The sequence below is a fragment of the Astatotilapia calliptera genome, chromosome 5 (assembly GCF_900246225.1).
Source record: "Astatotilapia calliptera chromosome 5, fAstCal1.2, whole genome shotgun sequence".
Taxonomy (NCBI): Eukaryota; Metazoa; Chordata; class Actinopteri; order Cichliformes; family Cichlidae; genus Astatotilapia; species Astatotilapia calliptera.
In genome coordinates this window covers 23,400,857-23,428,176 of record NC_039306.1, presented here as the reverse complement: position 1 = coordinate 23,428,176, position 27,320 = coordinate 23,400,857, and the positions used below count along the sequence as shown (strand labels likewise).

Below are 27,320 nucleotides of genomic sequence, written 5' to 3'. Positions count from 1 at the left end.
GCTAGAAACCTATTGAGAGATCTGGGTCCATATTGACATGATAGCATCACAGTTCTTTGTCCTGTTCTTCTATAGTGAAGGTGCTCTGGACTGAGATTATTGCGAATGCTGCCAGTGTTTTTCCAATCTTTTATTATGAATCTGCGTAAAATTGTAGCCTCAGTTTCCTGTTATTAGCTAACAGGAGTGACACTCTGTGTGGTCTTCTGCTGCTATTACACAGATGCTCTTCTGCATACCTTGACTGTAATGAGTTACTGTTAGTCTTCCTATCAGCTCAAAATATGCTCACCATTTGCCTCTGACGTCTGACATCAACGAGACACACTTTTTTGTCCAGAGAACTGCCTCACTGGATATTTTCACCTTTTCAGACTTTTTTCTGTAAACCCTAGAGAAGATTACTGGGAAAATCTCAGTATATCATCAGTTTCTGAAATATTCAGACCAGCATGATTGCCACCAATAAGAGTTGTGGTCAGTGAGCATATGTCACTAGAATAAAACGCGGCGTTTCTACATAATTGTGAGCCAATTACTGGCAGATGAGTGTATGTGTATTTCCATTTAAGGTTTTTAATAATGTGGCACTACTTTGGATAAACCTTTAAAATCTTGATTTCACACATTAAACATATCTTAGTTGTATTCTCTCATTTCTGATGGCAGTGAAATAGACTTTGATTTCATTCAGCAACACTTTCAGGTGAAATCTATCCCACTCACAGACAGAAAGTTAACCAAACTGACCTGTGACTGTTGGAAGCACAATGAGAATGACCACATGAAGTTTTTGTATACTACATATGAATGCTGCAATAATGTTTGTGTTCAATAACAGTCCAATTTTTATTAAAAGGTACTTTTTAAGTTGAAATCTTCAGAGCCGGTGCAGCATGATTGAAATAAACAATACTTTGCACAAAAGGAAACCAAAGCATATACATTGTTGGAAGATGGCGTTCCAAACTGATTTTTCAGATTGTTTTTAGATTTGGCTAATTACCATTTGAACTACACAACTACATACCAAAGCATTTCAATGGAAAAAGCATTGCAAGCTCTTCAGATCACTGTTAACATTTTGAAAAAGTTAAAAAATAAACAAATATTAAAACATTTTAATGTGACCCACATTGTACACTATACACTGTTCATATTCTTCTCCAGTGAGATTAAAAACCCTATATTAATATGCTCTGAGGAAGGCGTTTCGTTAAGACTTGTCTGCCATCTCCTGGTAAAAAAGAGGCGCTGCATTCAATTTATAGCTTCTCTACCGCCATTAGTTCCGGACCAAGTGCTTGACACTGTAGTAAGAAATTAAAGTGGCAGAAAAATAAACAGAAATAATGTGCTCATCTATTTCTGCACGTTTTTTGTTTGTTTGTTTTTTGTTCAAATTGCAGGCTCATTGTTATTGTGCCAAGGCCAGTACTACACCATATTAACTTGAAAAGGGAACCAATTTTGACAGGATTTGGCTAAAGTCACTTTGCTGTTCCTTTGGAACAACCCCCCCCCCCCCTCCCAAAACAAAACAACAACAACAACAACAAAAAAAAAAACTGCTTGCACTCATACACTTTATCTTTTTAATATTTCAGAGGCCAAACAGGAGACAAAGAGGAGACCTTTTCTCCAGGTGCTTAAGTGCATCAGTGAACTCACCAGAACAGCTGAATGTAAGCATGGAATATCCTCAACACACTTCCACTTGTTTCAGAACTTCAGAGCAGAGTGATGCTTTAAAAGTTGCTCAACGACCACTATTTTAGTTTCAAGGACACATGAAGAATACACCTCAAAGTCTGGGAAAGAAGGAAAGTGGACATCTTTAGGTTTGTGAAGACGCGTCACCTCTCATCTAAGAAGCGTCTTCAGTTCTGAAAATAAAGGATGGAGAGACCCAGGTATTTAACCCCTAGCGCCTAGTGGGATTTCTCTCCTTTGGAAGTAATTGAATTCTCACATGAGCCAAGGTGTGAAAAAATGCACAGGTCAATACCATCAATGGCGGTTAAGGGTTAAAACACTGAGACCTCACCCCACCCTGTTGAGGTCACCTGAGGCAAGGTGTGAGGGAGGGTTAAAGCGCCAGGGAGGGGATATCAAAACTGCATTGTAGGTGGCTGATAGCTGGTGTTGTAAGCCACCACTCCTGTTCACCAATGGCTGTTCACAGTGGACATAAATGACCTCCTGCATTCCTCTTTCAAACCATCTGTCTTCTTGGTCTAAAATGTGGACATTCTCATCCTCAAAGAGTGACCTTTCTCCTTTAAGTGATGTACAGCTTGGGTCAACTGTACTAGAGTTTCAAGACATAGGTCTCTCCAGCCTCTTAGATGATGTTTCCACTAACTTAAAGAAGTCCAGCTTCCTTTTTTTTAAAAAAGCTGTTAAGACTACCTTGACATGGACAACTGAGAACCTACACAGACTGACCTGCAGAGGCCCATCTGCTCAGTTTCCTCCTCAGTCATGTTGGTTACCATAAGCCTTCCCCTATCCTAACATTTTTTGTAATCATTTCTTTTCCACAGTTATTGTGCTGTCTTATTCCCTTGCAGATTAGCAACACAATGTATCCCTCTGAAATGCAACAATGCTGCAGTGATTTAGGCTCAGAGACAGCCTACTGTAAAGGTACCACAGTTTAATTAAAACGTACGGCCCAAAACACCATGTTATATCTGTATCTTGTGTTGAAAGTGGAAATTTTATATCCTTGAGGAAGTTTTCATTTAATAACTAGAATGTAAAAATGATAGGCATTAAAGTGATTGCACAGGCTATTGTTAGCATTCAATGCTGCTTTTAGGCTAATTAATAAGGTTTCATTTTTTGACAGTCACAATATTAGTAGTTGCATGGAAAATATTTTATATATTGCTGCCCTTTGACATACATACAGAAAAAAGACAAAGCAAGGTGTGTGTGTGTGTGTGTGTATGTATGTGTGTGTACAATCCTGGTTGCTCTGTAACTTCAATACTTTCATGCAGATCTGGGTTCTAATTCGCCAATATCGTACCTTTCTCAAAACAAATCAATGTGAAAGTAGGAACAGCAGACTTAAAGGCACAAAAGCTCTAGCGCTGAGGTCACCTATAGCACTTTGGTCCTTCTGGTCAGAGATTAGTGTGTCTATTTTCGTCCCTGTTAGACTGCTAATAAACTCTGGAGGGGGGTCTCTTGCCTGAAAGACTGGCAATTAAAACCTGCGTAACGCTTCATACTGTCACACAGGAAACGCACAATAAAAATGCAGGCTACTCTTAGATTATCTTTTGGCAAAGTAAGTCTCTGTTCTTGTAAACGCCTGTGCGTGTGCCCTCTCCTGGCCGACGCTCCAGTCTGTTGTATGAATCCAGTCGTTTCCTCTGGCGCACTTCTCCTTTAAGCGCCGAAAAAAAGCCCCGGCCATATGACGTCAGAAGCTAAACCTGCTGGGTGTCTGTCCGTTGGAAAGTGAAGTGTGTTTGTCGTGCTATTGCTATCGGAGTTTTTTCTCCCTGTGTTGCCTGTCTTTCGTGAAGTGTTTCTGTTATTTTTGTTTTTACTTCCCTCGAGAGGTTTCACGGTATCGACTGGAAAAAAAACTCTGCCACTGTTGCCCCCTTAGAGGATGTTTTAGAAAAGTTCCTGAAGCTTTCTTTGAGGAAACCGGTGGACGGCGGACACCACCGGAGATGGATAAGCTAACCGATAGCTGAGTTGTTAGCTGAGAATCACAGAAAAGACTCGAGCTACGATGCTAATAGCTAGCTAGCTAACTTGGCTTTTTACCGGCTAACCGAGCGACTTTGTGAACCCGTATCGTTAGAACTACTGCCAGATTTTCCTCGGGCCTGGACGCGACGCGGTGAGCAGTTTGTCAGAGGCCAGCTAACTCAGGAAGACTCGGTCTCTGTATTGAGAACAGTATTGTTGAGGGGAGGCTGCTTACCTCTCAGCCCCGAACTATGAACATGCTATCAAACTCACAGAACCAACCACTGTTTCCCAACCCGGCGGGGCAGCAGAACCCAGCCGGGCAACAGAACCCTTCGGGCCAGTTCCACTCCTTCCAGCCCAGACCCACCTTACAGATCAGGAAGAACGCAATCACTGACGAATACAAGGTGACCAGCCAGGTGTTGGGGTTGGGAATCAATGGAAAAGTGCTCGAAATAGTACAGAAGAGCACTGGCGACAAGTATGCCCTAAAGGTAGGTCATATCTGTAATGAAAGCAACACAATTTTGTCCAGCTATGAGTTCATGCAGTGGTCACTATTTTGCAATGAAGACTTTTAAAGTTCAATTCTACACCACTGGACGCTTTAATAGGCAAACAGAGTCAATCAGAGCAGTTCATTTTTATCCCACAGTGTCATTTTTAGACTTATTATTTAGGCATATTTCTCCTTGTTTGTTGTCCTGCAAAGTATTAAATTTAGCTAGCAGCCTGCTGTTTAGATAAAACATATCAAGACCTCAAACTTTCAGGAAATTCGACTTTCAGCGTGCTTACATTTTACAGAGCACCAAATTTCTGTTTTTTTTTTGTCTTCCTTTTCATTGATGTGGCAATGTTGGTAAAAGTGTATCCACGAATTAAATTTTTGATCACCTTTGGCAATAATTTCTTACCCTAAAACATGTCCCGATGTTGTCCAACGGGTGATTTTTAACTCCTATTATTAGAACATGTAACTTCATCATAATAAGCTGGTGCACAGTGAACCTAGAGTAACTTATAAGCAAATAATGAATTGATACACAACAGGTATCTCTAGTTCAAGTGTGCAGTGCTGCTTCTTGTGACTGGAGGTTGCTATGTGATGTTAAAGCTTTTTCTCAGTTGTGTGCGTTTTTTTTTTTTTTTTTGTTTTTTTTTTTTTTTTTTTGTTTTTTTGATTTCACATTGTCATTGTTTTATTTGTCACCCACTTTCACCACGTAGAGTAACAAGGTAAGAATGTCATACGTAGCTTTAAAAAAAAGCGTGTATGGGTTGGGGCTGGTGGTTGTTAGGGTTGTGGCTGTAAAGTGACACTGCAGTATCAGGATCTACCTCTTAAGAGATCATTTTCTGTATTGGTCAATGATTGATAAAGGACAAACGTCACAACAGTTATAAACACACAAGTAACTGAAATGTTATCCAGTGAGGCTAAATATCACTGAAGGCTTCCCCCCCATCATTATGATAGAGAGTGTAATCTTAAGATTGTCAGCATACATAACTGTTGCACAAAATCTTCTACAAGTGAATGAGTCAGGGAAAGACAAAACGAAAAATACAAATCTAAAACCTGAAAAAACAGGTGTGTGTGTGTGTGTGTGTGTGTGTGTGTGTGTGTGTGTGTGTTAAACAGCAAATTCACACAAGCTCCCACGCAACCGTCAATCAGCCATGTTTTTGTTTGTTGTTAAAACACTTGTAACAAGTATAAACTTAGAAAGTCATGTTGAACTTTCAGGCCTTCTCAATTGTCTTCTCAGCTGTTTTGTGTGAGCAGGGGCCTTATACATTGATAGCGCTGCATGTAAAACTATAGTTGCCTTTTATGTGAATATAGTTGTCGTTTTTAAAGTGGAAGTGGACTCAGTTCACAGTGAAGTGTAAAACATTTCTAGTAAAGCAGTATTTAATATCCAATAGAAGTGCAAAGCTGAAAGGAAGTTGGCAAAAGGCTCCCATGATTATTGTTGCAGTTGCTCAGTAATTCATGTAAAATGGGTGCCACTCGATTAAAAATCAGTTTTATGTTCACCCTGTGAAAAAATTTCCAAGCTAAAGGTCCACAGATTACACAGAAGTGGGCTGAAATTCTGTACTTCTTAATTTGTTTCCAGGATTTTTGAGCGCTTAAGGCTGAGGGAGTAGAGAACTTTTCTCCAAGTATGATTTAATATATTGGGTCATTCTTTTATTAAATCTTAGTCTTATTAGGTTGTGACTGAATGTGTCCTGGAGGGTAAAATCACATTTGCAAATATTGTCAATTTTCCATCAGTTTCAGACCACATATATATAAATTCTTTCTCAAAAGAAGTAAAGAAAAGATATATGAACTGCAGCTGGTAACTAACTAGTGTTAGCTAGATTCTGTCTCATAAGTGAGTAATTCATTTTAGTGTAAACTTTCTAGAAAAGTAGTGACAAAGCAGTGGTTAGGTTAACATAACATCTTGGAATATGAATATAATTAAATCCATTTCCGGTGTCAGTTAAAATGATCCAAAACTGAAAGATATTTTGCACATCTGCCTTATAAGATAATTGCTTAAGAGGGATAAATGACAGGCTGTGAGAGGGAGACTTGGGAATCGGTAATGAAATAATTTTGTTTACATCATTGTAAAATAATTTTATGTTGTAATAATAAATCTATTTTCTTAATTTCCTCAGTACCAAAACTAGGGATGTTTCTGGCGACTAATAGACCTTTTCCACTAGTGCCTAGTACCTGCTTGGCTCGACTCAACTCCATTTTGTAGGGTTTTCCAGTATGTGGTAGTACCTGGCACCAGATACCTACTTGGCCAAGGTTCCAAGTGATCTGAAATAATCCAAAAATGTGAGGTCAACAGACTCCATGCCACTGATTGGCCAGTAATTGTTGTCACTCAGTGAATCATGAGAGCAGCTCCTTCACAAAAAATCAAAACCACAATTTTTTTGAAACCTAGCAACAAGGGAAATGGCTACACAAAAAACAACATCAGTGTTCGTAGAATTTAGCTAACCAAACGTAGCAGTGCTAGCAGCAGCAGTGGCCTTCTTTTATCCTAGCATTCACACCCTGACAAACGGCCACTTCTTTTTTTGGGGGGGGGGGTGACAGCCATGCTAGCCGGCTGTCATCTGTTTACTTTTCCCCTTGCTTGTTTGCAACTTCCCTTCAAAGAAAAATTAACAGACAGAAAGGGGGTGGCATCTGTCTGTCAGAGCTGCAGCCCAGGTTAGTGGCCATTGGGGTCATAACATCTTTGAATCTCTAACTGCTTTTTTACATTAGGTCCTTGCCCTTTAGAGACAGTATCTGAATACCTCTCCTGTATCCTTAATGACATGTTTTGACACATCACTAGATGTGGTTCAACTAATTCTGACATCCTTAATTCTGACATTAGAATACCAAATACCAAACTAGCAGAGGTATTTACCAGCATTTTTAACAAATCTTTATTAAATGCTGTTACTGAAAATTTTCTTTGCAACTGTAAGGATCTTAGACTTCCATCTGGTCACACCCCTCAACTGAGAAATGGACTCAACCCTGAGCAATAAACTCCTGAATCAATCCATTAAGCCACTACAGACTATTCATAGTCTCTAACACTGGAACACCCCATTAGATGGCAAAGGAGCTTTTTTTTTTTTTACCAACTTTGTTTAGTTAAGGTGACAGATACTTGTTAAATTGGATGCATTAATGACTAGCCCCTCTGTTTGTTCACAAATGCTAGCAAAGTGTAGAATGTGGTTCATGCAAAAATATTCCTTTTTTTCTTTACACAGCAGCCCAGGTTGTCATCAGTCTAGTACAGGGGTCACTAACAGGCGGACCGGGGTCCGAGTCCGGACCCAGTCGCCATCCTATATGGACCCGGACCTATAGTTAACAAAATATTAAATTATATTTAATTTTGACGGGGCGATTCAATTTTAAGTAGTAACCTTACATTGTATTAGACCAGGGAACATACTAACCAATTGTGTGCGAGTTATGCCACCCACGTGACACTACTTAGCCAATCACATCTGCGCATTGAAGGCGATCGCAACTCTGAGTGCAGAGACAGAGAGAGGAAAGACATGGTGAGAGGTGAATGACAAGCGAGACGATTAACGATACAGTGAGATAAGACGTGAGCGGGAGTCACAAGAGGTAAAACAACTATGGCGCTTTCAAAAAAGAGAAAAGTAGACACCGAAAATAGAACTTTCAAGACTGAATGGACTGACGCATATATGTTCATTCTTCCGGCCGCAAGCAGCAAACCAGTGTGTCTCATATGTTCAGAAACCGTGGCACTGATTAAAAGTGGCAATGTCAAACGCCACTATGAGACAAAGCACAAAGCTTTTGAACAATCATACCCACCCAAGTCTGAATTCAGGTCCCAGAAAATTAGCAGTCTCAGAGCCCAATATGATCAGTCCACAAGGATCTTAACCAGTTCTTTCACCGCCCAACAACGTGCTCATGAATGTTCCCTCAGAGTTGCTTGGATTTTAGGTCAACACAAAAAGCCCTTTGCAGATGCAGGTGTTGTCAAAGAGTACATGAGTGCAGTAGCAGAAACATTACTTGAGGGTAAACAAAAAGAAGAGCTTCATGACAAAATAAAGCAAATACCTATGTCAGCATCAACAGCCACAAAGAGAAGTGAATTATTAGCTCAGGATGTGCTATCCCAGCTGGAAGAAGCTATTCATAAGACACCATGTGTAGGCTTGGCTGTAGATGAGTCCACTGATGTGTCTGACAATGCTCAGCTGTTAGTTTATGTAAGGTTCTTCAACAATGATAAGAAAGAGTTCTGTGAAGACCTGCTAGGTGTAACTTCCCTTCACAGCACTACAAGAGGAGAGGATATTTACCTGGCCATTAAGGAAATGTTAACAAAGCGAGGAATAGAGCCAAACCAAGTGGTTTCAATAACCACAGATGGAGCCCCTGCTATGATGGGGAGAGAGAAAGGAGCTGTAGCAAGAATGAAAGAGGACAATCCCGAGCTAATCTCTTATCATTGCATTATTCATCAGTCAGTGTTATGCTCCACCCTGTCAGACGAGTATGCTGAGGTGATGAAAACAATGATGAAAATGATTAATTTTCTCAGGGCATCTTCTTCTTGTCAGCATCGCATGCTCAGGGAATTTCTCAGAGAAGTTGATGCACACGCTGATGATCTTCTGCTTCACAACAATGTGAGATGGCTTAGCAAAGGCAGGGCATTGGAGCGATTTTGGTCCATCAGAAGTGAAGTAGCAGCTTTCTTGGAAGAGCTGGAAAGTCAAAAAGCAACAAACTTTTCTCTCTTTTTAAATGATGGGAAAAACATGGATATTGTGGCCTTTTTGGTTGATATCACTTCACACCTGAATGAACTGAATTTGAAGCTGCAGGGCAAGGACAATTCAATTTGTGAACTGATGACAGCTGTCCGCTGCTTTCAGAGGAAACTTGAAGTGTTCAAAGAAGACCTGCAAGGAGACTATGCACACTTCCCAACAGTGAAGGAACAGGTTCAGGGACAGAGAGATGTGTCCTCTTTTGTTGACTTTGTTGATAAGCTGATTGAAAACTTCAGCAAACGTTTTGATAGCTTCAGCTTTGGACAGCAGCTCACCATGTTCATAAAGAACCCATTTGCCATCACTGATGTCAGAGGGTTCTCAAAGGAAGTCACACAGCACTTCAAGTGGGCAAATGCTGGGCCTCTTCAAATGCAACTAATTGATCTCCAAGCAGATGTGGCCCTGAAAGAGCAGTTTGGAAGAACTGAACCTGCCATGTTTGGCTCCACATACAGCTGTGAGGCAGCTTTCTCCAAAATGAACATAATAAAAACTAAATATCGTTCCAGGATCACCAATGAGCACCTACACATGTGTATGAGAATGGCCCTGACACCATTCCAGCCCAGATTTAAAATCCTAGTAGAGCGAACTAAAGCTCAGTTCTCTCACTGAACAACAGAAAGTTGGGACGTGGAATATAAGGGGGAAAGAAAGAGAAACTGTTGAAAATGTATTGAGACTGTTAAGTCGAGATGTAAAATGTAAAGAAAAAGGGAAACTTTTTTTTCTGAAATTAATCACTTTGTTTTAAGATGCACAATTTAGCCATTTTATTTATTTTCTCTAATTCATTTTAAACAGCAGCCCTATATCTAATGTAGGCCTACTGTGTGTTTCAGTGTTAACAATAAATTTTGTTGAAATGTTTTAACTTGTATTTTCATTGATTTGACAGTCTATTGTTCATACGTTCAGATATAAATTAAAAAAAAAAAAAGGTTGCTTCTCTATCACAATCATAACGTAAGTTAGACATTATGATGTCCTGGACCTCTGCTTGAGAAGATTTTCTCCAACTGGACCTCCTCAAATTTTAGTTTAATACCCCTGGTCTAGTAAGTAAACTGATCCAGAGGTACAGGCAGACTCCTGAACACTGTCTGCCTTGCAGAAAATTAACTGCTGGGTTCGGTTTAGAAGTAGGTATCAGTTTAAATGACTTGAAATGAGAAATTGTTTGCTTAACACTAACGCTTCATCCAAGTTTCTGTGAATCAGGGCGTTCAGGACAGTCCACTCAGGGATCCTTTAAACATGGCACCCCGAGCTCCCAAAGACAGGTTCCAGAACCGTGTTTCACCTAGAAACAATATAAGAATAAGATAAAATTGTAAGAATAAGAATATTGTTTCCATAACACTTCAAAAAACCCTAAAATTGTAATTCTCAAACTGTGACTATGATCCTAATCCAATATGAGGTATAATAAATAAAGCAACTGCTGCTGCATCTCCTGACTCTGGTCACTTGGTGAAGTTGAGTAGTTGCCATTATTGCACATTAATATAATTGTTTTGAATCTTCAAGCATTCCTGTGTTGAGAGTTGTCTGAATCTAAAATGAATCACACTGAGCAAACCCTGTTTTGTGGCATCTCTCCAACTAAATATACAAGTCTGAACTAAGTGAAGTTGATACACATAAGCCGCCAAAAGGAATCCCCCCCCCCCCCCCCCCCTCCTCCTCCTCCTACCTGCATGCGCTATAATTTACTTTGCCCGATTCCTTCAGTCCTGAGTGTTCATTATTCTGGTCTAGGTGCTGGGAAATTTTGCTATTTTGTTACTGTGTTCAATGCTGTAAATGCCCGATTGAAAAACATGGACCTTATGCAAAACTTAAGGGAGGTTGGGTCATGTGATTGCTTGAATGACAAAGATGCTGCAGTTTGGTGTTTTTCTTTTTTGTTACTGTGTACAAGCTGACTATTTAGATGTCTTTTTCTTCTGTTGGATATAGTGGCTTGAATGCATCCTTTTTAGATGTTTTTTATCTCTTTTTCTTTTTACTGCCGCTACATTGAGAATGTTTTATGGCACGCAGTATTATCACATCTCATTTGATATGCCAGCTGTAAAGGTTGTTGACGTCTGAGTGTAATCATGTGGAGCAACAGTTTTGGTTTGAAGGTGGGTGGTAGGGTCATTTAATTTTAGACTGGTTCACGTGGGAGGGGTTAGCCCTTAGTAATTATGGTGTGGTATGGGTGTGTTTATTACCGGGCAATAATAAACCCTGTCTTTTGCATCTACCACTACCCCATTGTCCATGCACATCCACAGCGCCTAAGTCATACTGCATCTGCTAATGCAATCAACTTTTTAGGGGCCAATATGGGGTTTTTCTTTAGCGTTTGTTATCGTCAGACTCGAGATCGTGTCCAAGAGGCTGTCAACAGTGGATCATTTTTATCCTTTTAATCACAACACAACAAATTTCTTAACTGCACACATTAGGTTCACTAAAATGACTGAAGTTATAAAATCTGAACACTTGTCTCCTAAATTCAGGTGACCTCGCAGCCTTATAATTTTAGGTGTTGGTGCACATCAGTACAAAGAGTTTCTGAGGAATCACTTTTATCTTACAATGAAATATTTTCATCCTGATTTGAGTCCCTCCGAGGGCGACAATGCACAAGGTGGGGAGTCACTAAGTGGTTGATGAAAATTACATTGTCAGACACTAGATCTCAACCCAACTGAAGTCCTATTGGAAATTTTGGAGTTGCATATTCAACAGTACTGTACACCATCATCAAAACGCCAAATGGGGGAATATGTATTAGTTTCAGAGACCTACAAAATCTCTGCCAAGGCACATTACAACTGGCAGCACTTTGCGGCTCATAACCTAAGATATGGGGTGCCATGTAGATTTTCCCTTTTTGGTCATGTTGCCAACCCCGAATTTCCATCAGCAAAGCAGTCCTTCCCCTGATATGAACTTGTATATTTAAAAATATTTGCCAGAAATAGCTGCAGAAAGTGACAGATGGCTTAATTAATATTATATTGTTGATAGTACAAAGTCAAAACTGTTGTTAGGACCTCACTGATAAAATGCAATTGAAAAATTGGATTAGAAGACATGTTGCTGCAAAGAAGCCCCTAAAATGGAAGAACAAATAGCAGTGATGAAGGATAACGTTTGCACAGAACACTTGTTCTCTCTCCTAACCGGAGACAGAAGTTGGGGGGATTTGCTGTTTATGTATCACAGCTACAGGAAAGTTAGTGAAGATTTTACCTAATCTTTGTACACTGTTTGAATGACAACATAAATATGCTTCCACATAAATATTCTTATGTTTTAGCATCTGGACAGATGGCTTTGTTAGCTGCCTGTCTAATTTCATAGACTCAAACAGTAATAATTATTGTAAAAGGCTACTTTTTATTTCTTCCATAAGACCCCTGAGCCCCCACTAGGAGTTGGTTTAAAAAAAATTGATTTTCCAATTCTAATCGATTTTGAATTGAATAAAGCAATATCGATTCATTACATCCTGAATCGATTTTTAAATATAAATGTATTTTTTCAGAAACGCCAGAATCTCAGTTTAAAGCTCACAAAACTATTTCAACAACTGCCGAACAGCTAAAACGGCAAATGAGCGCAGGTAAACGGATTCCGCACGAAGACGTAAACACAAAGCGCGGATCGTTCACCCTACACAGGAGCTGAAAGCCGAGATGTCACAGATTGTGAAGCTGCAGGTTTTGTCAGTCTTTCACCAAAATTCACTGAACCAGCAGCAAAAGATCAAATCTAGGTTTCATGTTTGATAAACATCGTCATTAATTCCCTGTTACTTTTGCTTTCTGCTTCCAGCACGATAAAATCAAACTTCCTGCACTGCTCTCTCTCTCTCTCTCTCTCTCTCTCTCTCTCTCTCTGTGTACAAGAACCGTTTCCCATCTCAAATCTGTTTTCTGCATTATTCGCTTGCTTATTACGCACCAGTCAACTGTTGTGTACAGCACTGTCGGCTGCTGATTTTTGTGTTTTTTCTTCTCAAAAATGACCTCCGACTGGTAGAAGCCAAATTTTTTTGAAAATTACGCCAAATTGCAAAACTCTTAGCTGCGCCTCTAATAAAACCTCTGTAACTTTGCTCTGCTTCACTTCAGCTGTATCGGGTAATTTTCACATGTTGATTCATGGTTTTCTTGCGTTTTTGATCTACTGCAGAATATCTTTAAGGCGGTCATATAATCTTTGCATCTGCTGTGATGCTTACACCTCTGATGAAGTCTCACAAGTGTCAGCTTTGTTTTTATACATAGATATAAAAATGTGGATATGTACTGATAAATTATCATAATTATAATATTTCTGACTGGATCAAAATGGAATGGAAACGAATTGAATCGGGACCCTGTGAATCGGAGTCAAATTGATTATAGAAATTAGGGACGATACCCAGCCCTAGCCCTAGCCCCAACCACCACCCTCAGGACTCTGCCGACATCTCCCACAGTGGCGTCACCTTGTAAAATGTTTTCTTGAACCAGGTTTTATGGTAATAATACAGATGAAAAAGTCATGATTATTCAGCTGTGCATGCAAGAGATACTGTGATAAAGAAGTGGAGTCCCTTAGGGCTGCACTATTTTGCATAAAATGAGAATCACGATTTTTTTGGCTTAGAATTGAGATCACGATTCTCTCACGATTTTCTTTTCCAGTATAAATATTTATTGCACTTATTAACTGCACATCAACTTCGTAACAGTTGAGACTGAACATAAAAACAATGAATAAACATAAAAACAACAAATGTCTCACGTTTTGTTGTTGCCGCAAAATGTTGTACTGCTTGAAATTCCGTCTCCACCGTTGCTCGACACTGCGTGTATAGAGCAGGTGGTGCAACAATAGAAAAATAGTTGTGGGACGGCACTGTGTAGCGTTTGTCTAGGGTGTTGATCATTTTCCTAAATCCCTTGTTTTGTACAGTGTTGATGGGAGCCATATCTTTGGTCAGGTGATAAGTAATAGCCTCTGTAATTTCTTTGTGCCTGCGGGAGTTCGACGGGTATAGGGAAGCGCTGTATAAGGTTCCCGTTATTGATGCTTGGGTGGTTGACCGGGACTGATTTTCTCCTGTCACTTTCTCGTCATCCCTGACGTGCTCTCCATTGTTTTTTCCCTGCTAATTTTAGCAGCCAGCTTCTGTATCACGTGGTATAAGGCTCCGCCCTTGTCATTTGTTGAGCAGGAAGAGTGAGCGCTTGTTTTCATGCAGATTACGTCCCGGATCAAAATGCGGTACAATCGTGGTCGTCTTTTTTAAAAATCGTTGTCATTTGGAAATGAGATCGCACATAAGTATGAATCGATATCGCGATTTTTCTAACGATTAATCGTGCAGCCCTAGAGTCCCTTAAATAGTCAGTTGCAACCTTCTGATGTATTGTGCTTAATATAGTTTGTCACACAGAAACACTAGCTTTGACTTCTTAACTTTTGTGGGAGACAGTGTTGTGTGTCCTTGTTTGAGCGTTTCTTGGAGGCAGTGTTCAAAATATGTGGTGCAACCGGGTCCGCAGGCTACTTGTGCTTGTGGTGTTGAAAAGGGCGAATTATAGCATAAAAAGAGAAGTGAGAACAAGTGTTTAAAAACTATGAATTGTGTCCACTGCAGTCACTGTCTTTGCTTATCAAATTGAAATTTTGTTTGTTGATGGAAGCAACAGGCTTCGTTCTGGAGGTCACTGGAATAGGAGAAGCCTGTTGTACCCTTCCCTATTTCGGCCCACTTTTTAGCCAACTGGTATTTGCCCCCATGTTTGTATACATTGACAGTACCTCTCCATAGGCAAATACCTAATGGATGCATCTGCTGTACCGTAAAACGGGCACGAATTGGTTTATCTTTAAAGTGTCGTAACACAGGCGAACCCTTACAAGGTGTGAAGCATTGCAGGTGTTGTCTTACAATGCCTGCATTTTAATGCTGACAAGCAAGCAGGTTATTGGAAGCGCTTAAATTCAACGTCACATTTTAATCGAAACACAAAGGGTTTTATTTGTGAAGTTGTTAGATGACACAGATAAGAAAATGAAATGCCTCCATACAGTCCTAATGGGATAAGGCATTCATTAGACTTGCTTGATGCCAGAATGCTACACAGTTTTTCAGTTTTACTGCTATCATTTTTTTTCTCTTTCTCTAATGTGTGGTAAAAAATGGACTTCAGTGTCAGGACTCCTTGCTGTGCAATTTCAGTGGTGTCTTCACAGTAACTAAAGAGGTTGAATACAGCAGGCACTTTAGAGGTTTAAACCTGTAGGATCTAGCCGGGTACATTTATTTTTTAGATCACAGAGGATTGTGCCTGTTTATATAGGCTTGTTATACATTATGACTGAACTGTGTTCCAGCTGGAAGTGAAGTTTACAGTGAAGCCTGTTTGGTTGACAGAAGGGTTATTTTAGTGACATACTTTAGTGTTATGTGATTGTAGTTGGCTGCAGTTTGTATATTATTTAAATAAAGACAAATAAATGATGTTAGATGAACACTAACAAACTAACAAAACCATAAAAGGGAATGCAGAACAAGGCTGAGAGGGCTTTAGGCCTTCTAGACTATATGGGCTTAGAATGAGCAGAGATATTTTGGAAACTGTAGCGATTTCTGGAATTAATACATCACCAATGGCTTTTATAATTTATTTATTCTGTGTGGGTCTATCATATATTATTATAACTATATTTTCTGTTTTGGAAGAAAGCAGTCATCTTGCTGTAGTCAAGTATTTTCACTAGACTAGGATGTTCGCATAATGTTGACCCACAAATGTGAAATTAACAGTATGTTTTCAAAAGAAGATATCCCTCTGAAGTTTGTTCGTATCTGGAAAGGAACTCCCTGTACTGTGCATTTTTAAGGTGTTTAAGCACTTTCCACATGAACTGAATTTTATTCCTAATGCTTTCTGTCTCTAAATTGTCAGCTTCCTAGTATGAAGTCAGCGTGATGTGGCAATGTGTGAGTAGTGCAGGTAACTGTCACTTGGACATCGTCTGTGTATTGCAGTATTTCTTGTAGTGAGAGGCGAGCTTCCTCTTTCTGCATCAGAAATAGCAACTTTGAGCAATATCCCAAACTGATTCTCTTGACATTGTGTGAAAATGACAGTAGACAGAGAAACTAAATCCTCTGGTCACATTTTCAGAGTTGTTCCAACAGTTGTCCCTTCTGAGGTAAAAAGGAAAAAAAATGCTTGACTTATTCAAGTGAAGTAAACACCTGTCAAGGTCTGTTTAAGAAAAGAGGAAGTGGTGATCTTAGGCAGTTTAAATGTGTGTTTTTGTGGTTTGCATTTCCACAATTTCACTTGAACTACAGAGCAGAGGAAACCTGTCTAAATGGTGCTTTAAAAGTAGTGTTTTTTGAAACGGCTAACAAAAAGTCTAACATCATAATTTCTTGTGACTTTATGCTGGTAAGGGGTCTGATTAAGTATTATCACTGATGGAGGAAAAACTGCTCACCCGTTAATCATGAGATGGCAGGAAAAGGAAGGACGGGGAGGAAGGAAGAGGTTCTCTTTTGGTCTCCTTTGAGTTATTTCTCTACCCTTATGATTTTCCCCTATGAGTTTGCCATCTCCTCTCTCTCTTTTCATTGCTTGATGATGAGCTACTTCCATTATGCATCTGATTACCTGCTTAAGCAAGATTGAAATCCCCCTGCTTTCAGCATACATTTAGTCATCACTGATTTGCTGTGGAAAGTGAGTTAAACAGAATGTATTACTCAATAATTTAATCCTTAAATCTCTAAAAGTATTCTTTTCATTTTGCCATCAGATACCAGATGTACCAAACTTCTGGCTAAAAATGTTTTTCACTCTTAGAACACATAATTTCGCTAACAGGCACATTGATCCACTGAAACTCTGCTTTGAAGGTAGTGTGAAACTGAAAGACAGTAATGTTTTTCATTTTTAAAGAGTGAAAGGAAAAGGGGAATGTCTGGACAGCAAGAATAAAATGAACTGACTTGATGTTATAACTCAGTGTGTATATGTACCTTTTATCTGTGGGCAGAGAGCCAACTGTTTACTTATTCAGTCAGTAGCTACAATGATGCAGATCATAGGTATGACGCTGAAACAAAACCTTTTGGGGTTTTGTTACTCACTAGTTATTGGCATTTTGGTCTAGACAACCCAAAATGTGATCTCCACATATGTGGACGCCAGGAGGTTAAGAAGAAAGACCATTGTCTACTCTTTGTGCTTGTTTTGTGTTTAGTCTGAAGGTCACAGGCTCAGTGACAAGTGGGATCTGTATCATAGCATTATTTAAATCTTTATTGCTGTCAAAATGGTGGCATATTTACCCCCAAAAATGTGTTTGACATTTGCCACAAACAAAGAGATTAGCTCAAGCCTCATAAACATCTCAGGGGTTTAAGCTTCTTTGGCCTAATATGATTTAATCAGTTATGTTGTCTGTGATCGAGTGTAGTAACCACCCAAAGATGTAGATGTTGCTTGACTAGTAGATAAATGAGGTATGGTGCATCTCTTCTTTGTGAATGTGGCCCCTGTGAATAAATAACTAAATTTCAACTGAAACCACCCACACATACTGACCATGTCTTTTTCTTGCATCTCTTTCTGTGGAGGGAAGTGCTTTTGGAAGGATGTGGTATTGTGGTTGTGAAAGATGGTCCCAGATGTAGGTAGGCAACTGTAGATGTGACAGAGTAATTTCCAAGTTGATGCAGTACTTTGTGAAACTAAATTAGCCCCTGTTTCTGTGTACTTGCAAGTTCTTAGTTTTTTCATGTAACATAATTAGGCATATTTTATGTATTCATCCTCACTTTTTTGTTCTTTCTTCATGTATTATTTTCTGCTCGGGTCTTATGATCAGTTCCTAATATGGAAGCAGCATGGTTAAATAGTGCTGAATGGTGTTAACAGTAACGGGAAGTGAGTGGTTTCTCTTGCTCAGAGTTCATTCATGCAACATATCACATAGATCTGTTGCTTTTGTGTCAGTTGTGACACAACACTCTAGTAATTCACAGATTTGAAGCTAGTTATAGTCATTTAAAAGCAAAAGTTGCTGTTGTGCAACTTTATTTTGAAATTGTGAAACAAAATAAAACTGCTGAACTCTTAAGGATCCTTAATATGCAAAAGAGTGGAACTTCCTTATAGCTTAACTGTTCTGGGAACTTGTCCTGCTAAACATCTTAGTTTGTCTGTCTGAAAACACTCTCACACACTCACACCTGTGACTAACCGGGAACTGGTCACATTGTTGGCCTGCTGTCATTTGAAAGCACTTGATAACACGCCACTTTGCTTGTATTTATATAGTAAAGCCACAAGTGCAGGTGGGGATTTACACAATGAATCACAGGGTGGCCAAAGGGAGGCGGTACTGAGGCTAGCTAAAAGGAAGGGTTATAGTCAAAATGTTGCTAAATGTCATTAGTCTCTATTTCACTATTTCACTTCTATAATAATTCCATCCACTGCCTGAAACGGTTTTCATCTGTCCCAACTCAGCTGCTTCTATTTTAAAAAACAAACAAACAAACAAAAAAAAACAACCCTCCATCTTCCAGTCTATATTGGGAAGTGAGACAACTTGGTGTTTTTTGTCATAGAGACATAGTCCTGTCTCATTTCCTTCTTTTAACAAGCCACTTGTTTTTTTTCATGAATTGAAATGCTTTAAGCCATCTGTCCTGCTAGGTTCACAGTCATTATTATTGACAGAACTTCACAGTGCTGTTTGGTCACTGGTGAGACATTCAAAATGTAGATTTAGTTTTTTAAATTAAACAAATTCTCACCTCAAGTGCCACAGTTGAAAACTGTGTTTACTTGCCACAAACAGTATGTTCTGTGCAAATGTTAGCTTTAACCAGCTGTCACAGGACCAGAGGCAGAGCACATCTTGGACAGATTGTCTGTCCGTCACAGGGCTACGCATGAACAAGCTGCATTATTATTTTTTTATGTGTTTTCTAGCTCAGAGTGACAGACCTATAGAACTCACTGGGAATTTGAGGCCTTTGTTTTCGCTCTCAATTAGCCCACCTTACTCTTACCTTTTGTATATCTCTCCATGTACAAACATTTCACCCAACTACAAACAGTATTCACCCATGGATGTCTAATTTGCACTGTGCAGGGTGAATTTGGATCTTTGCTTTGTCTTGACATGCAGTCACTCTATAAAATTCTGTTTGTATTTAGCTGAAGAAATGAACTTTTTATTGTACTGACTGCAAAATTGTACGCCTTTGTATCTGTATTAAACAGGAGTATTGGAGACTGCTTATTGAAATGTTAGTAAACGTACAGATGTACGAATCTAATTACATAGATGTGCAAAACATGATTTCATGAAAGTGTGCAGACACACAACAACAGATGTGATTGTATTTTGAGACTTAACAGATGTCTTTAATCAGATCATGTCCTATTAACACACAAACATGTTTGGTGCTTCACTGAGCCCACAAAAGGAAAAAGTCACATACAGAAGCAAGTCTACTGCTACAGTGTTGTTTAACCCTTTTTTGTTTTTCTAATTGAGCCTAGCTTAACCTATCGCCTCTCCACTGAATTTCACTTCCCTACCACCCTCTGGTCTCACTCTAATCAGCCCTGGGCTTTTCCTTGGCTCAGGAATAGCAGGTGGAGGATGGTTACTTCCTTTAGCGTAACCCCATCCCACCTCCCACTGTCCTGCTCTGGGCAGGGGAGCTTTTGTGCCGGCTAAAGGAAGTGTATTGTGTGTCCATCTGTCTTCCACATATCCCTCCTTCTCTCCACAAGCTTCGGTCTCAAAGGGCTACCAGCAGATTGGAGGGGGGTTGCAATGCAGTAATGCATCAGCTGAAAGGTGACAGGAGCATGTTCATCTGTGCCCATATACTTAAAGATGTGGTGTGAGTGTTTCATACAATAGTTTTGTTTCCAGTACATGCATGCACACCAGTCTTTAATTAAATTGTGCTTTTACAATTGGACAACATAATAATAATAATAATAATGATGATAATAATGATGATAAGATAATGATGATGATAATAATAATAATAGTAGTAGTAGTAGTATAATAGTCAGTGTAACAATAATTCAGTCATTCTCAGTCACAAAAACTGTAACTCTTGCTCTCTTTCTAGTGTTAACTATTATTAGTGAGGGTGGACAAAAGACCAGAGGGCTAATATCTAGAAATAATTAATAAATAATACCAAATTTAAAAACATTGCCACAATATCGGACTGTTTTGTTGTTTCCCCTTACAGGGTGAGTCCCAGGTTGTGACCGATATTTAAAATGTTTAGTGTTTTAGTTTAAAATGAACACATTTCATGTAAATAACTATTGCAGTGTTTAAGGCCTACTCCATTAGCATACTCTTACTGATGGAAAACAGCTGGTGCACTAACGTGTTCCCAGTGTAACTCACACTTTGTTATTGTACTTGTTCTGTCCAGAGAGATATTACAGTGTATTCGGTAATTAATTGAATCACAGAATGTACTGAACTAAGGGAGTTGGTTTGGTCTGTCTACTGCAGCAGCTGTCTGTGTTTTAGGCTGCTTTTTTTGATCTTTTATCCCTTTTTTTTTTTCTCTCTTTTTTTTTTTTTTGCACCTCTTCCCCTTTGTACTGAACTCTGCTTTCAACAGCATTTGACCTACGCATAGCATCGTCACCGTCTGGCTGTGTACTGTTTTTGTAAGCCTGCCTTTGAAGGTTGCATACCCAAAATCATTCAATCTACAAATGCCTACATGAACAGACACAAAGACAAGACAGCAACACTAATTTGTTAAATATGCGAGATGTATTATAAAATGGTCTATAGTAATTTTATATACTGAATGGGGAGCATATATGTGTATATGTCCTTGTTTTATGTGTTTAAGGTATTGGGCTGTTTTTTTGCGTATGTTTGTTTGTTCCATTTTATTTGTATCTAGGAGCTGGGGTATGTTTGTAGTTTATATTACCTATTGTTCCCGCCTTCCCAGACTCCAGGTAGAAACTGGCTGCTGACTAATTCTGATACAGTGGATCTCTTCCTCCTGTGACGGTCGTGTTATTATGCATAGTCTCTCACAAGTGAAGTAAACCAGCAGTGAGCTACTTTTTATTTTTTGTATTTCATTAATTTTTTTTTTTTATATTTCAAATGTGTAGATTGTACAGCCTGCTGTCAGGATGAAGGACATGTAATAATGTGCCACGCTGCACCGTGGATTTTTAATTTTCAAAATCCATTTTTTTAATTGATTCACAAGATGTGCACAAAATATCAACTGTTATGTCACAGAAGCTTCTGTTCCCTTCATGCCTGTGTGTATCCATAGACTCGTTCCTTTTTTGACGAAGGAAGTAAGACCCACCCTTGTTTGTTCTGTTGCAAAGGGTGGTTGAACTGTCCTGTGAGTTCAGTGTTGACATAAAGTGGACTCATACATCACACCATACTCCTCCTGGGTAACACTGTCACTTTTTAATGGTCAGTGAGCCCTAAGACATTTGATTCTCACCTTAACAATCCATGTGTTTTGTACCATGCAGGGACATTCCAGTGAAAGGTTTTGACACATTGACTCTTTTGTTTTTCCCTGTTTTCCCACTGGAAAGCAGTGGTGACATTAAAACAAAACATAAAGCATTTGGATATGGGTAGGAAGTCAAAAAGTGTAGTGGAAAAGTGGAATTTTCAATTCCTCGCACATCTCCCCCTTATACTGATAACAAGCTCGTGCATACTTAGCATTCTCTTGGCCAGCTTCATGATAGTTGCCTGGAATTTCTTTCCAAATTCCTTTAGGTGGTTCCCTCATGTGGTCAGCAATACTCCAGTTCAACCTAACCGTCTCAGTTTGGGTTAAGTTAGACAATTATGGAGGCCAGATCATCTGATGCAGCACTGTCACTGACATTAGTCTAATAGCCTGTACATGGTTAAGTGTATTTTGTCATGTTAAAATTGTGTTTTTTAAATGTACCCTTAGGTGGTGATTTGTTGAAAAATCTAACTCGGAGCTATTACTGATTTGGGTCGGAAGCATTTAATACTAATGCTGTTTTTGAACTCCAATCCAGAGAAAACATTATTTAGCCTGATGTTACTGATGGTCTGACTAAAGGTTGAAGAAAGTTTGTACATAAGGCAAATAAGAATTTACTTTCATTGTATGATAAGGACAGAATGCTTTATAAAGGTAGGGTATAGATGATATGACTGAAACTGTTTTTTAACACTTTGCTTAATTTCTTGTTTTCCTGGTATTTCAAGGGAACGAGGTTATCATGTATGTAAATGTAATGATGCTCAGCCAACAGACTGGACACTCCAGCTGGAACTAAACCGTGTGTGTGTGTGTGTGTGTGTGTGTGTGTGTGTGTGTGTGTGTGTGTGTGTGTGTGTGTGTGTGTGTGTGTGTGTGTGTGTGTGTGTGGTAGAGCTGGAATGTAATACACAACAAAATAAACAGACGGCGGCTCATTGGCTAAGCTACATGGCAGAATTCTTTCTGTGGGCTGACAAAGATATTTTAAGGTTGTGGGGCTACATTAATTATCTTTTAATTAAATTTGTAAATAAAAACATGTAGTCATGCACTTCTATCAGCAGTGCAACTGAGTTAAAAAAACAAACAATTCTCTAGAGACATTTTGAAAAGTGTAGTTTATGTTTTCCTGCTTGGTATATTAATCTATTTTCCTTTATTTGCTATTTAAGAAAGGCAGGAGCTTATATTTTAGACCTTCAGGTCCTTATTTGTCTAAGGAACTATTTTTACTAGTGTAACAGAATCGGCTGGTTTCCTGTGTCAATCTCGTAGGCGTTTTAATGTGTTATTTACAATGGGCAGGGTCATAACACCCTGACCCTTTCCTTTAACTTACATTTACACTCTTTGCTAAGTTTAATTACATGTGATCATAATGTAGCAGTATTGAATAATAGAATAAACAGAATATTACATACCAGCTGAATGTGCATGTCGTCTACCAAGGTCAGTTGATTGATCCCTAGCTCCTCCTGTCCATGTGTTGAACTATCCTTGGGCATTTTACTGAATCCCGAGTTGCCCTCCATGAATCCATCGGAGTGTCTTTGAATGTTAGGCAAAGTGCTTAGGTAGAGTTAAAGGCATTGCATGATTGTGTATTACTGGTTGAATGAGACGCCTAGGTATGTTATAGATTCCAGTCCATTGCATTTACTGTATATTGTTTCAATGGCTTATAATGTTGAATGGTGCATTGACCAGGTGTAACCAACAGAGGGTGCCACTTTCACATGAATGGAAAATGGAATGGTTCATGATTTTTGTCACCTGATGGCAGCACTGCACTCTTAATGGTTGGTATTGATGTGAATTGGAGGCATTCAGTTGGTCTGCAAATTCAAACTTTTTATTCTCTACTCCAATTTAAAAAAACAAACAAACTTTAATATACACCTGATAATTTTAATATAACATGGACTCCAGTTTCTTCCTAAAGCCTGTTAATTTCTCATTGTTATTCTTATTGTTATTAACCTCAATGTCCCTCTTTGTTGTTCTACTCAGATGCTACAGGATTGTGCCAAAGCCCGCAGGGAAGTGGAGCTTCACTGGAGGGCATCACCTTGTGACCACATTGTGCGTATCATCGATGTTTATGAGAACCTCTATCAGGGCAAAAAGTGTCTGCTTATCGTTATGGAATGGTGAGTATACAGTTTTGGGGTGCCCCCCCCCCCCCCCCCCCACACACACACACACACACCCACACACTGAAAATGTGCAATTGGGTCTATAAGTAATTAGACAGTGACACAGGCTTTACAGATTTGACTCTGTACACTGTCCAAGTAGATTTTGAATCAGTCAGAACTGTTCCACTGACAGTTTGATACACAGCAATTTGTATACATTATCAAAAAAGTCAGACTCAATGAACAAACTAGTAAAATTCTGAATTTGAGGTTCATTGTAATTAATTGGATTTTAGTAATGCTTTTTCTCGTTCTTTAAGTTTAGAACTCATGGCCATGACTAAATGCTATGTTTCCCTTCAGATTCTTTCCCAAGCCTTTACTGCTGCCACATTCAGTTGATCCTTGTGTGTCTGCCTTCAGTTTTGTTTATAGTAGCTAAATATCCCATTTCTCTGTCGTCACTGTCCTTTTAAAAATGTACTGTTGCAAAATTACTTGCCTGAGTTCTTTTGCACAAACTGTTTCTCAGTTGTATCATTTTATATTAAAATAAACCTGCTCAGATTTAAGTTAAGACATAGAGTCACCACCATGCTACTGTGGCACCCAAATGTGTGACCATTTGCCCAAATTGAGTCATGCAAGAAAAAAATGACCCCACGTATCGTAGCAAATCTACAGCAGAAACTCTTGGGAGGAAAATAGTGTTGCAACGTCCCAGTGAAAGTTAGGACCTCTGCATGATTGAAATGCTTTGGCTTTACCTTAAGAGAACTGTGCATAAACACAATACCCACAAACCTCAATGAACTGAAGCAACCTTGTAAAGACGTTCCTCAATATCATACTGAATTGTTTTCTGTAAGACTGGAGTCATGCAGAAAATTATGTTATTACTGCTAAAGATGCAAGCATGATGCCAGCTAAGATTAGATGAGCGTCATTGTATGCACAAGTGTACAAGAAACTGTTGAACTTGGTGCACACAGACAAACAAACAGGTATTGATGGGTTTTACTGTAGCTTTTCAGAAGACTGCAACAGGGCAGTAATTCGATTTGAATTTGATAGTGCTCTGGCTAAGAGCTGGAAAACGTGTTAACTCTCTGGATACTTTTTTTTGGGTGGGGGGGGGCTTCCCCTTCAGAGTCAAAATCAAAATCGTCAGGTGGAAGAACCCATGCATTTCCCAGTCGACTTGCTTCCCCCTCGACCTGCCCGACCATGCAGAATGAGCATCTAACCACTTGACATAGTCATACATTCTCTGCATATTACTTTGAATAAGGATCTTTGGTGCTGGCTAGCTAGCTAGCTGCATGCAGACCAGTAGGCAAGCATATTTACCACTTTCACTGATCATGGAAGAAAGGTAACTTCCTGATGCACTCTGAATGCACTTACCTTTTTCTGAAGAACAATTAGATCATAACCTAAAAGACTGAACTGTGAAGAAAAAACAATATACAGTGGGGCAAAAAAGTATTTAGTCAGCCACCGATTGTGCAAGTTCCCCCACTTAAAATGATGACAGAGGTCAGTAATTTGCACCAGAGGTACACTTCAACCGTGAGAGACAGAATGTGGAAAAAAAAAATCCATGAATTCACATGGTAGGATTTGTAAAGAATTTATTCGTAAATCAGGGTGGAAAATAAGTATTTGGTCACCTCAAACAAGGAAAATCTCTGGCTCTCACAGACCTGTAACGTCTTCTGTAAGAAGCTTTTCTGTCCCCCACTCGTTACCTGTATGAATGGCACCTGTTTGAACTCCTCATCTGTATAAAAGACACCTGTCCACAGCCTCAAACAGTCAGACTCCAAACTCCGCCATGGCCAAGACCAAAGAGCTTTCGAAGGACACCAGGAAAAGTATTGTAGACCTGTACCAGACTGGGAAGAGTGAATCTACAATAGGCAAGCAGCTTGGTGTGAAAAAATCAACTGTGGGAGCAATCATGAGAAAATGGAAGACATACAAGACCACTGATAATCTCCCTCGATCTGGGGCTCCACGCAAGATCTCATCCCGTGGGGTCAAAATGATCATGAGAACGGTGAGCAAAGATCCCAGAACCACACGGGGGGACCTGGTGAATGACCTGCAGAGAGCTGGGACCAAAGTAACAAAGGTCACCATCAGTAACACACTACAACGGCAGGGAATCAAATCCCGCAGTGCCAGACGTGTTCCGCTGCTGAAGCCAGTGCATGTCCAGGCCCGTCTGAAGTTTGCCAGAGAGCACATGGATGATACAGCAGAGGATTGGGAGAATGTCATGTGGTCAGATGAAACCAAAGTAGAACTTTTTGGTATAAACTCAACTCGTCGTGTTTGGAGGAAGAAGAATACTGAGTTGCATCCCAAGAACACCATACCTACTGTGAAGCATGGGGGTGGAAACATCATGCTATGGGGCTGTTTTTCTGCCAAGGGGACAGGACGACTGATCCGTGTTAAGGACAGAATGAATGGGGCCATGTATCGTGAGATTTTGAGCCAAAACCTCCTTCCATCAGTGAGAACTTTGAAGATGAAATGAGGCTGGGTCTTCCAACATGACAATGATCCAAAACACACCGCCCGGGCAACAAAGGAGTGGCTCCGTAAGAAGCATTTGAAAGTCCTGGAGTGGCCTAGCCAGTCTCCAGACCTCAACCCCATAGAAAATCTGTGGCGGGAGTTGAAAGTCCGTGTTGCTCAGCGACAGCCCCAAAACATCACTGCTCTCGAGAAGATCTGCATGGAGGAATGGGCCAAAATACCAGCTACTGTGTGTGCAAACCTGGTAAAGACCTATAGTAAACGTTTGACCTCTGTTATTGCCAACAAAGGTTATGTTACAAAGTATTGAGTTGTATTTTTGTTATTGACCAAATACTTATTTTCCACCCTGATTTACGAATAAATTCTTTACAAATCCTACCATGTGGATTCATGGATTTTTTTTTTTTCACATTCTGTCTCTCACAGTTGAAGTGTACCTCTGGTGCAAATTACTGACCTCTGTCATCATTTTAGGTGGGGGAACTTGCACAATCGGTGGCTGACTAAATACTTTTTTGCCCCACTGTAAGCTAGGGGTGGGCAATATAAACGATATACGATAGAAACTATATAAATTTGGCCAACGATAGAGATTTTGACTATACCGCGATAGCGCGTGTTGATGATGTCATCAAGCTGCACCTGTTTTGGTTGAAAGCATCGCAGCAGCTACAACCATTATCATCTGCAAATTATGCCGGGCGACAGTCATAGCAAAGTGATGAAGCACTTTTGAAATATGGGGAAAGCCAAAAACTGCGCTTCCTCCACTTCCGTAACATTGATTCATTAATGTTGAATTTTCTCGCAGCTGTTCTTTCCCATGTTGTTGCAGTATATTAATAACTAACCTCGTATTGTGGATGAATAATCTCAGTTGTTCTCCTGACTGAAGTTTGCCCCGTGTATAGCATCCTGCTATGCGATTGCATTTGTCCCTAACCACCAGAATCCCTCACGTT

The 27,320-nt window shown here is 39.6% G+C and overlaps 1 protein-coding gene across 1 annotated transcript in view; it reads left to right on the top strand.

Moving 5' to 3' along the window:
- Positions 1-3,327: 3,327 nt before the first annotated feature.
- The window catches only part of mapkapk2a (MAPK activated protein kinase 2a), a 36,438-nt gene continuing 12,445 nt past the window's right edge, over positions 3,328-27,320 (top strand). Inside the window, exons 1-2 of the mRNA XM_026168295.1 lie at positions 3,328-4,214; positions 23,678-23,817. Coding sequence (XP_026024080.1) covers positions 3,969-4,214; positions 23,678-23,817 — 386 coding nt within the window. The 5' untranslated portion in view covers positions 3,328-3,968. The remainder of the gene's footprint in view (positions 4,215-23,677; positions 23,818-27,320) is intronic.